We start from the raw sequence: 12,196 nt of genomic DNA, 5'->3' as shown, positions 1-12,196 counted from the left end.
GTAGTTGATTTTATCACTAAGGATGTGTGAAATCAATCCCTTTTGCTTTGCCCTAGTCAACTCAGTTTTTGTAAATACTATCTTTATTTTCTCATTGCCAACAAAGGAACCACAGTGTACTGAAAGCATCTACAGCTACATTTTGAAAAATCTGAGTATTCACACTGAAAATTTCCAATGCTTCTATACTATAATGACTGTAAAATTTCAGCTATGTAATCTCATGATTTGATTTACATGCCAAAGAAATTTCACCAGGATATACTCAGCTGTTTTTTTAATAAGTTTTTAGCAATTGTCATTGGTCAAACACTAGCATATAGAAAATACTTCCTTAGAACTTCCTGTCAAGTCATATCCAGGTGAAACTAACAGAAAACTAGCACAAATTAAGGTTTTGAAGAGCCAGCTACCAAAATACAATGGAGTTACAATAAAATCATACTGGATTCACCAAATATTCCTTACTTTTGCAGTAGTTTTCTTTTCCAGTGCCACATACAGCTTTTTCAGTGTACAAGCTCTTCCCTACCAAGAGAAGGAGCAACACCACTTGCTGTGGCTTCTTTTTCATAATGCAAAATACAGTACTGAGTTGGCCAAAAACAACCAGTAAACTGCAACTGGTTACGAAATACTTCAGTAGCTGCCCAACAGAAAAGCTTACTCAATTCTTGAGCATTACATCCACAACCAGAAATGTTTAAGGCGACAGACACTTCATCCTGGAACTAAACAAACAGTAAAACATGTGTCTGGTGCACTAGTTGCAAGCAAACACACATGGAAATTCTTGCAGCTACTCTAAAAATAATCTAAAAGAGTAGTTAGAACAGATTAACTTATCCTTTCTAAAACTGTCCAAGATGAGCACATGTGTACTATTTTAGGTATCAGCTACGTTAGTGATCATAATTACCGTGAAGGATCTTCTCTTCATATTTCTATTCTATGAATCTCACCCATACATAAAGTAATGAGATGGCCAAAGATTTTTGGTAGAACTTGAGACAGTCATGTAAAGACAAGGAAGTAACAATTGGAGGAAAACAGAGACAAATTTTAAACACTATCCAGGACCAATTTTCTCTTCCAAACTGTCAGTAACAGTTGTGGGCTCCCTCTTCTCTGTACTCTGTCAATTAAAATCTCATCAACAGATTCCTTTGATGAGAAAAGGGACAGCAAGAACAGTTGCATCAGTGTTTGCTGGTTTTACTTACTACAGTAGGAATGTACTGTAGGGAACAATCCAGTATTTGCAGGGGAATGGACGGGATGATCTAATACAACTTTTCCATTTCTGACTTCTTAGAACAGCTCAGGCTGATCCAAGTTCTCAAAGAGATTTCTATCCAACAGTACTGAATGAAGAGAACTCCAAGGCAGTGTTTGGGCCCTTTTTTTTAAAATTCATTTTCTTTTCAATATTGAGAGCCAGAATAGCAAACCATGTGCTGCTACAGTATACAACCATAAAGAAAACACTGTAACAAATAAATACCCATTAAACTTAGAATATCTGCAGAAAAGGTAGAAAGTTCCTTTTATACTTAAGCTTTTCAATGAATTTGGAGCATTTATTGCATTTTATAAAACAGCTCTTTTGTAATATCTGAAATTATTAAACAGTAAGCTGAGAAGATCAGTGTAGAAATTTTTATTAAGCAGTGTGTTAAAACAGATAAATATCAGTGCCTAATTGGTAGTATATCCACACTCATTTTCTTCCTAAACCGTCACATACCAGGATCACAACATCCTTGGCTCAAAGCTAGTACACATTTTTTCCTTTTTATTTCTTTTTTTTTCCTTATTACAAAATATCTGTCATCATTCTCTGCCTGAGGAATTAAAAACACTTGTTCTTTGCAAGTACAGTTGACTTTAAGAAGTTATTGCTAGGAAAAACAGTCTTTCAAATAAGACACCAGAACCCAGGAAAAAAGATTTGGCTCTTCTGAAGTCTTGTAACAGGGAGAAACTATGGCAGATGGGGTTCATTCTTCTGCTCCTACAGCTCTCTTCCAAAAAGGCTTTAGAGTGCCTTCTCTGAAACTTGATAGGATACTGAATAAACCTGCTAAAAATGCATTAAAGGTCAAACAAATACCATAAGTTTCAAATAGAGTTAAGCCCACCTTGAGGCAAGTACAGGAACAGATAACCTTTTGAAAGCTCTTCATATTCTACTTCCACAGAAATCAAAATGTGAGGTTCGATAGCCTGTGACATGCACTTGGGTCAGATCACATCGTCTCATAGTCTCTTGTAATTAAAAAACTTTTAAATTAAATTAATAAACTGTATTAAAGAAGGGTAACTAGTAAACATTAAAGATGCAGTTTCAAGATTTCAAGAATTAAATCTATTTTACAATAATGTGAGGCTTAACAGGACATTAAAAGAACCATCCACAAAGTTACATATATGTTTAATACTTGGATCTATAGCATACAAAATAAATAATAAAGATGGTTGGAATATTTCAGTGCCTTCTTGTTGTAATTGCAAAAAGTGACCTTACATTGATCCCCCTTCTCATTTTTCTTTTCTGTTAAAGTCAGAAAGTCCAATCCAGCCTTCAACATCAAACAACATGGTAACCAGGTCATGCAACCAGGGGAGCTGGTAGGAAAGCCAACTGCTCCAAACTGTGAGTAAACAAGTTACTGCTGTGCTATCATTGTCTTCTTTTGGGAAAAGGGGCAAAAGGGAGTAAGTGAAGGAGTTTGAAAAGGTTTTGCCTCAATAGAAAATTAGAGCCAATATTGAAGTGTTGATGTTTCACAGATCCACACTCATTTTCGAGCCAGCCATTTTTAGCTCCCAATTCAGAAGTAATTTAGCAACTGACCCAACATTCTGCTCAGATGTACACCACTGTCAGCCTGTGTTAGAAAGATGACTGGTGTTCCTCTTACAGTGATCTGCTGAGCCACCTGCACAGGCAGCTGCAGCAAAGCAGAAAGGAGTCTGGGAAACACAGCACTTCAGAAGCTTTGATGAAATTCTTTAGGCCAGCAAGTATTGCCAATGAAACAATTGTTCCCTTGTTTGTTGGTTTTGTGTATCAGCTGCCAGAGAGTATATTTGTTTACTTTTATATGTAAATTCTCAGCTATTTATGAAAGTATCAACAAGTACTTAGCCAAGTACTTAGCCAAGTATCAACATTCTTACATCTTTTTCCAGAATAAAATAGCTGAAAGAAATTGAAAAGAGGTGATTCTTTCAAATTTACTTAGAAATATTCCAAATTTTAAGCTTCCTCTAGATCAGTAATTGACAAGGGTAACAAATTCTGCTTAATTATATGTGAGTCTGGATATATTCATGGCACAGGTTACTACAATCTACTTACTCATTTGAGACCTCAGAATTTCCTTCCAGCTTGAATTAGCTCTGTACTGGGACCTGAAGACACACCACTTTGCAGGAGTGGAATATTTCTAACCAGCTGATTGGTCCCATTTTTCTGCTATAAACAATTTTAACATTATTGAGGTAGCTCTGTGTACTCTCATGGCATGCTTTGATTTCTCATTGCTGATCATTTTCATGGCACAATACTTTACTCAAGTATTCATCCAAACTTATTTTAGGCTGTACTTTAGGCCAGCATATTTATGTGCAAAACACAATATTAAATGGAGGCAAGCCAGTAAAAGAAACAGCTTACTAGAATTTCAGTTGACTTTGTTAAAGGAAATTATTTTAAATTAATGTGGCTACTGAACTCTTGCCATACTTGACCTCAGAAAATATATTCCTTCTAATTTTTGCTGTGAACATTTATTTATTTAAGCTAAACTCCAGGTCTTGAATGTTGACCATAAAGAAGTCTCAGATTTCCTGCTACTATTTCGTACTCTCTTTTTTCTAAACAAGGGCAAACAACATATGTTTGCTGCATTAGCATTACACTGCCAAAACATCACTCTTAAATGAAATCATCTATGTATTTTTGGTAGAAACTTATTTAACAACTTCCACCCCAACAGAAACAGAGTTAAAACAAGGCTGTTTTGTTTTCACTGAGCAACAGTTTGGTCACTGGTTTACTAGATGGCGCTCAAAACATTTTTCCATATGCTCTTCTCAGAGCAAATCTGACTTAAATGTGGTTTACCTTCACCAGTGAATGAAGGCTTTTTTCACCAAACATATCCCAGAGGAAGGTCAGGTCTTCCTGGCTGTCCACATGCGGCTGCAGCTGGGCTGGCAATGCAGCCAGCAGCTCGTACAGACCTATAAAATGAAAATAAAACACAAAGTGTAATCTAGGGGTGATCTCATTAATTTCACTTAGCAGTTCTGTGTAATTGGCTGCCTGGACCATGTCATTTTAACTGAATAGGGAGTCTGGAGTATCCACCATAACATTAACTTGTGGAACCAAATGGAACATTTAAAAAGAATTGCTAAGAAACAAGCATTAGCAGTGTACTTTTTACCTTGTCACAGTTGTCAAGCTTCTACATCCATATATATTTACACAAGGTTATGCAGAAAATTCATAAAGGTTTTGAAAAAAGGACAAACCCAGAAAAAAACACAAATTCCTTTGCTTAATCGTTATTCCATTTCCCTTGATGTTAGCCAAAGAGTGAAATGAGTCATGAATAGGAAAAACTTCCTTAAAAGAACAGAAACTGGATAGGGTGGTCCATTAAAAAAAACTCCGTGGTTTCTCTAAATATTTCTTGCTAATATATTGCTTAATATTTTTTTCAATCCCATGTTCAGTAGGGATTTACATCAATACAAAAGCAGCTTCTCTGTTTTGCAGGATTAAACCTTAAAAAACAAAACCAACACAGTTTTCCAGGACACACAGGCACACAGAAATATTTCAGCAAGATTTTTAATTTGCAGATTCTCCGCAGGGTTAAGGCAAGTGCTGTTCTCAGTTATTTGTGGCACACCTCACCAGCGGTCTCCGAGGGGCAGACAGTAGCACACTGTTCTACAGTAGCGTACAGCGTAAAATATCCATCCTGCACACAGGCCATCAAAGCTCTGTCCAAGAAATGTGCAACAGTGTTTGCAGCAGTCCTCTTTAGGGAGGTAACCTGGCACGAGCTGATATCAATTCATAGCACATGTTTAATTTTCCAGTGGGATTACTTGGGGTAAAAAGGACAAAATGCCTTTTTCTCCTGTCTGCCGTCTACAAAAACACCAACAGTCTCCTGGGATCCAAGATACACGGCCCTGTTATTATTTTTAGTCTGAGTAAGTGCTGCTGTTCATCACAAGAACAGATTTACAACATATTCTACTGGTAAAAGAACACTGTAGTAAATTACAGGTTAACTATTGTTATTATGCCTAATATTTCCCTAAAACTTATGATTCAGATTATTTATTAGTAAACATAATTTCACAACCTTTCCAGACACTACATATCCCTTTCAATATTACATACAACACCTTTGGGATCTGATTATTTACGTTTTCGTCGGTTTACTGCCTCTCAATAAAACATTCTGGAAAAAAGTTCTTTCCAGATACATTCTTCTTGTGGTCCAAGCATTTCTTGGTGGTTCACATTCATTTCTCTTAGAATCTTGCTTTTATTTAAATGTTTTATTGTTTCTTCTTCAGAAACACTGCAAAAAGAAGATACAACTCAAACCATTACAATTTGGCAGACATCAAAAAAGACCATTGAACTCTTCCTAGCAAGATGCAGTCAGAGACTGAGCTGACACCCACAGAACAGAGGTTTGAATGGGACTTGTGGCTCAAACTTCCCAGACTACTGAAGTTCAAAACCCAGCAAAAACAGTTATTTTAATCACACAATTTATGACTCAGAAACATTTTCATTTAGAAAATAAAAAAATTTCTTATTTTTCTTTAATTTAGAAAATTAAACACTTTCTTTACACTTGGCCACTTTTGTTACTGTAAATATATTTACCTCAAAATAACTTGAAAGTTGTTAGAAAATGGAATAGAAGGCACAACATAAGTGTGTATTGTAGCATAACTGCTTAGAAACAATTCACATTTGCCACTCAGAAGAAAGAAAATAGTAACTTCAGCCACTCCCTTCAAATAAAAGACATATCACACAGTATGCTTGCTTTTCCTTGATCTGTCAGATCTGCTTGAATTCCACATATAAACAACTATAAAACTACTCTATCCTTGTAAGTTGCTCCTCAGAGCTTTGATAATCAAATCCCCAGTGAAAAATAAAACGAAAGTTCGCCTTTCCTGATGGATTAACTATTAGTGACACAGGGCGAGATTGAATCTGCCCTGAGACAAACCTAATGAGACTTAGGTTTTACACACAAAACTCCCAGAGAAAACCCCTGCCTTGCCAGCACTCCAGGAGTGACTAACCCTGCAGGTGCTTACACACAGGAAGGTTTCCACATCCGGCTGGCTCAAAAGTTTCTGTGTGCTCCACTTACTCAAATCGCACTGAATTGACCCTTCCAGGGAAATAAAAGGATGCCTGTGTCCCCAGTGTGCTGCTCCAGCTTCGACAGCAATGCACCCAACCTGTGCAAGTCTCCTGGGGAAGGGGGACAGAATGAGACAGGTGCTGACTGATTTCATCTGCAGCAGTGGCAGCCGAGGACTGTATAATGCAGCATGCTGGAGAACACCATGCTCTTGTTCTTCAGACTCCTTGTGAAACTGAGCACTACGTAACTACGAATTAAAAGCACAACTCACATAGGAACAAAACTAAAATCAGGCAGAAGGAGGACTTGCTGTATTTACCTGGGGAGAACTGAAGACAAAGATCTAGAATACATCTAAAAATTTGTGTAATTCCAGATCATCTGACTCAGCTACAGACTCCTTCCTAAACAAAGGTAATGCCAGAAGAAGGTGGCAGCACCTGTAAAGGCTTTTTTTTTAATTCTTCCTTCTTGTTCCTTCTGCAGTGCACAATACAAGAGAATCAAAAATTTTCAGACAGGCATTCACATTTTTATATATGAAGAAAACCAGTGTGTGGATCTTCTACACACACCTCCAAGTAAAATGTTATTTTCATTTGTATCTCAGTTATATGAAGTGTTTATTGCAGTGTGAAGAAACAGTGAAAATTGTGGCTGGCATGTGACTTTGCCCACAAATAGGACGTAAAAGAATGTATTTTTCTGATATGGCCAGGGACAAAATAATTTGTTAAGTTACTGCAAACTGGTAATGAAGTTTAAACCACTACATTGGCAGCTACACACTTGCCTAAGTTTAATTACCAGATCTGATAAATTGTCACATCATCCTTTCCAATAGCTGAAGGGTGGTAGCTCCGTGCAGCCCTGTAAGGTCTCACTGTACAGAGATGCTGCCATGTGGCATAAGAAAGAATCTGAATTCCACAGCAGAGAGAGCTTCAGCCCAACCTCAAATCTCCTGCAAAACTTCTAAGCAGCATCTCAGGTGGTTCTGGAAGCCAAAGGACACTGAAACAATTGCAAGTTTCTCACTAGTTTTAGTACTGCCAGGCTGTTAAAACCAGACTTTTTCAATCGTTTCAGTAGCAATTATGAAGTCTGAAGTGATGCCACTCAGCACACTTTTGATCACTTCTAAAACCAGAATTTAACTTTGAAAAAGGTCCAGTAAACCCCTCTGATGTTCAGATGAATTGTTTTGCAAATTAAAATAAATATTCACTGCATAAGGCACAGAATGAGATGTATCAGCATCTCTGAGCTGAATGCTACCATTGCCTGCCAGGCCTTGGCTTTGCTCTTCCTCTCAAATTGATTATCTTCAAGTCCTACCTCTTTGAGTCATGTGACTTGCATGGATCTTCCATCTTTTGAAAGATGTCCACAATTTAAATAAACACAACAATGAGCTTTTTAAAAAGTTGTTTTAAAAAGAAATAGTGAAAAGCAAAAAAAAAATCCTCTTGTTTTTAAAGCTTGATGTTGGCAATGCTCTAGAGTGTCCTGGGGAAAAGAAATTGCTTCTATGATATACTGTTGCTATTCTACTTAGGTTTTTAAATTTATTTTATTCTAGTTTGCCTAAGTTTAATCAGCATCTATATTTAAAAGGAATCATAGCCCCACTGGGATTTACTAGTATCAAAATACTTAGGTGTCAAAATTCAGTAAAGTAAACATTACTTACACAAGAAAAACTCATTTACTTTGATTTTTAAAACAGATCATTTATTCAAAGGTCCCAAAAAACCTGGGCATACAGAAAAAATATAATATTGCATTTAAACATGGAGATGTAAGACTATTATGCAACTACAAGAGGGGAAGGAAGTCTGGTCATTCCTACAGTTTGGGGGAAAGAAAACCAAACCAGATCACAATGTAATCATCCCTGGATATTCCCAAATCAGTGAAAGAGAAGAGGAAAAAGGGCCCTTGCTAGACCAAACATGGTCACATAATTGAGTGGCAGTAATAGGAGTCAATCCCAGACAAATGAGGAAGCTCCTAGTTTTACATACTAACATGCTGCTATTTATGCTGTTCACGTTATATAAATTAGTCACAGTAGTTAACACTGCTGTGAACTCAGTAAAAGCCGCTAGCATGAAAATCTTACTAAGGGCAGACAAGCACTGCACAAGAGAATACTATAAAACTGTTGTGAAAGTGGAACGGGGAGGGGGTTGTTTGAAGGTACTTACAAAGTCTATTAAACCTGATTCAAGAACAAAGAAATTCAAAAGTAATAAATTGACAGTGGGGGTACAATACTCTTTTCATAAAATTTAGGTAATTCAAGAACAGTGACATAGGGAATTAAAATCCATTGACTAAATAAGCTTGCCTACAGAAATAGTTCATATAAGCTACACGCCGATAGATATTCTAAATACACATACACAGTCTCAAATTAAAATTTACAAAACTTTGCCATGGATACAGAAACTACTCTGAAGCTTTTGGGCTTGTTGCATGAGCAAGTAAGATAAAACAGAAGCTGCAGAATAAGGCTTGCAGCATTCTGCCAGCTTTGACTAAAGTAATTTCAAGGGAAAATCCAGCTCTATCTGAAAACTCAGCACTGTCGCTGCTAGAAAGGTAAAACATAAATTTTAATTTGTTCTTTTAACACACTTAAGCAGTTCCTGTCTTTAGAGCATCCTCAGCTTTTTCGAAGTTTAACTAATACAATTTAGTTTTATTCAATCTGAAGACTAAAATGTAGAAAAATGGCAATTCCAATTTAAAAATGTGTACACTAGATTTGCACCTGCAATCAGGTTTAAGAGTAAGCAGCAATGGAAAACTTTCAAGTAAGAAACAACAAGACATAAAGGATTTTTCTAGCTTTAGATAATTGCTTCCTTTGTAGTGTTATATTCTACAGAAGTCTGCTTGTTCCTAGGAGGCGAATAAATGGCTAAGCAATTGATGAAACTGTTCCCATACTGAACCACTCACTGCAGATTCCAGATGCTCTACATTCTTGACATCAGAATGGAAAAATTTACTGTTAGTCTAGAGAAATTTAATATCACCATTCTTGTCATGTCCTTCATAGCTTCATTATTAGGACAAGTCTGTGGAAGCTATAAACCAGTGTTAAATGATAAAAAATATGGTCTCTGCATTCCATCACTCTTGAATATTACACAAAAACACCAACTCTGTTTTGGTCAGTATAAGGAAAGAAATGAAGATAAATGAATGTGCATTTGCTTTCGTATGCTAATTAATTTCCTGAATTACCATTCCCAACAATGATGCCAGACATCGAATCAAAATTTTTTACAGCAACTGAGGGATAATAAACACTAAAGAACATATATCTAAGCCCAGAACAACACTGTAAAAATTTATAGTATTAATAAAATGGGACACACCAACCTTCAAATTTTCCACTTTGTCAAAGGTAAAATAATCAGCACAATTTGCTGCCATTTACAACAAGCTGACATTTTTTCACATTTGAACTGTACTTTATAGTTTTACAAAGGCTCAAACAGCACTTAACTTACACACAAACAAACAGCATTGCTTCTGACATCCTTGCTGTTGCATAATAAAATCAGTCATTAACACCAAATATTGAAAATTACTTAATTCTGGAATCTGAGATCAGTATTTATGCATAGATTCAAATAAAAACATATGCAGTACACATACATATTAGGATAGACATACTGCACCATCCTATCAGACTCCAGCTATAAAAAAACTACTATGTGCTCAAATTTACGTGCTATAAAAAGTTCTTTTTTTATGTTCTCTCAAGTAATTCCACTGAATATATGGGCTTCCTGACACTGCAAAAAGTTAAAGACTAACAATTTTTCTTTGCAGAACCAAAGTGATTCATTCCAGCATGTACATTTCTTAATTTTGCAGTTTAGCGTTTATACAAAAAACAACAACAACAAAAAAAAAAAAAAAAAAAAAACCAACCAGCCAACCAAACCCCCAAAACACAAAAAACCCACCTAATTTTCAAAGTCACAAAACACTCAGTAACTAGATAATCATGACATGCCAGGGACGAGCATCTTGGGAAAAGTATCTGTTTTGCTTTGCTAATTCACAAAAAAAGGAAACTCAGTAATCCTTACAGATGGCATAGCAATAGAAATATCAACCTTGTATATTTTTTCTAATGAAAACAAGAATTTTGCTGTAAGTGTCCTCAAAGAACAAGATCACATATTCACTAAGGTATTTTACCTTAAAAGCTGTACCTAGTTTTTAATTCCTCCAAGCTACAGCAAAATCATTAGCCCGCCTTGAAACAATGTTATGACAGAAACTGTTGAAAACGAGCAATCATTTAAGCCCACCACTTTTAAAAATATTATTTCCTTCAAAATGGAAAAGTCTTTAGTTTTGGAACTTGGCTTCTGGAGCTAAAGACTCCGCAGTTGTTTGAAACAGTTATTGGTCTTTTAGGATTTGTCTCAACATGTGTATTTCAGATTTAACATACCACATACTGTTGACATTCTGATGCGAGTTAAACAGTTGATCCCTATTTGCATCCATATGGGGCAAGACTGTTGCTGTAAAGCTCTTGCTTGTACAGCTCATCAAACTGCCCCAAAATCGAAACCCCTCAAAAATGTAGTTACTAAACACTGTGTCAACACGGATACTTTCAAAGTTCATAAAACATATGAGTTTTCAAAAGCTTACCTATTATCTGCACATGAAACTGATTTAAAGTGACCCATCAGGCACAAATTAAATACTTGTGGAAAACTCATACAAAGTTTTTATATTCTTTAAAAAAAAAAAACAACGTCCTGGCTTCTCCAATGAAGCCTTTATGCTATGACACCTCAAATAACTTTGACTAATAGACTGGTCCTTTCCATAAACATCAGCTTGGTGAGTCTTCAATATTTCTATCTCGATCTTCATCAACACTAAAGGAGGCAAAAGCAAGTACCTGGCAGACAGTCAGAAAAGAACTCATTCCAGCACTAGGAAGGCACCGGGTGCACTCTCCATGTTTAACTCTTTAGTCACAGTTTGCAAGGTTATGAGATTTGGCACTAGGGAGGGGCAGCAAGGAGTACGAAACACGGCATTTTACACCTGCAAAAGGGTGAATAAATACTTTTAACATTAGAAATCAGGACTATTTTCAACGCAGTTGGGCCTAAAACAAATGGAAATGCCATTTGATTACCATGTATCTCAACCTTTTGTGATTGATGTACGTGCTAATAATCATTTATCTCATAAAGGATACATGTCTTGAAAGTAGAAGAAAAAGTCCTACAATCCTGGGCAGTATTGATGCCCAAAACCAAGCCAGTAAATTATTTCAGAGCTGTGGTTCACTGTATGCCTGAGGTTAAAGGTTTAACACTTAAAACAAGTTTACATCAATCAGTCATATATGTACAGACAAATATGCTTGATATACAAGTTCATAGAGAAATTATAGGAATACAGAAAAATTTAGAGTCAAGTATATTGAGAAGGTGAGAAAGTTCTGCCTGGAGAGAAGGCTGCATGAAGACCTCTTAGTAACCTTCCTGTATGTGAAAGGGGCCTACAAGGAAGCCGGAGAGGGATTCTTCATCAGGAACTGTAGTGGCAGAACATAAAGTAATGGGTTCAAACTGAAAGAGGGGAAATTTCAGCTTAGATATACAGAAAAATTCTTTACTGTAAGAGTGGTGAGGCACTGAAACAGATTGTTCAGAGAAGTTTTGGATGCCCCATCCCTGTCAGTGTTCAAGGCCAAGCAAGTTAGGACA

At 36.4% G+C, this 12,196-nt stretch overlaps 1 protein-coding gene across 6 annotated transcripts in view; it reads right to left on the bottom strand.

The window, feature by feature from the left end:
• MPP7 (MAGUK p55 scaffold protein 7) overlaps positions 1-12,196 on the bottom strand; it is a 151,429-nt gene that overhangs the window by 94,060 nt on the left and 45,173 nt on the right. For all 6 annotated transcript variants that reach the window (XM_071560040.1, XM_071560035.1, XM_071560039.1 and 3 more), the window contains exon 4: positions 4,133-4,251. In XM_071560040.1, the coding sequence (XP_071416141.1) occupies positions 4,133-4,251 (119 nt within the window). The remainder of the gene's footprint in view (positions 1-4,132; positions 4,252-12,196) is intronic.

Source organism: Pithys albifrons, chromosome 7 (genome assembly GCF_047495875.1).
Source record: "Pithys albifrons albifrons isolate INPA30051 chromosome 7, PitAlb_v1, whole genome shotgun sequence".
NCBI classification, from domain to species: domain Eukaryota; kingdom Metazoa; phylum Chordata; class Aves; order Passeriformes; family Thamnophilidae; genus Pithys; species Pithys albifrons.
Note: the sequence above shows the minus strand (reverse complement) of the source record. Positions and strands in the feature narration are given on the sequence as shown.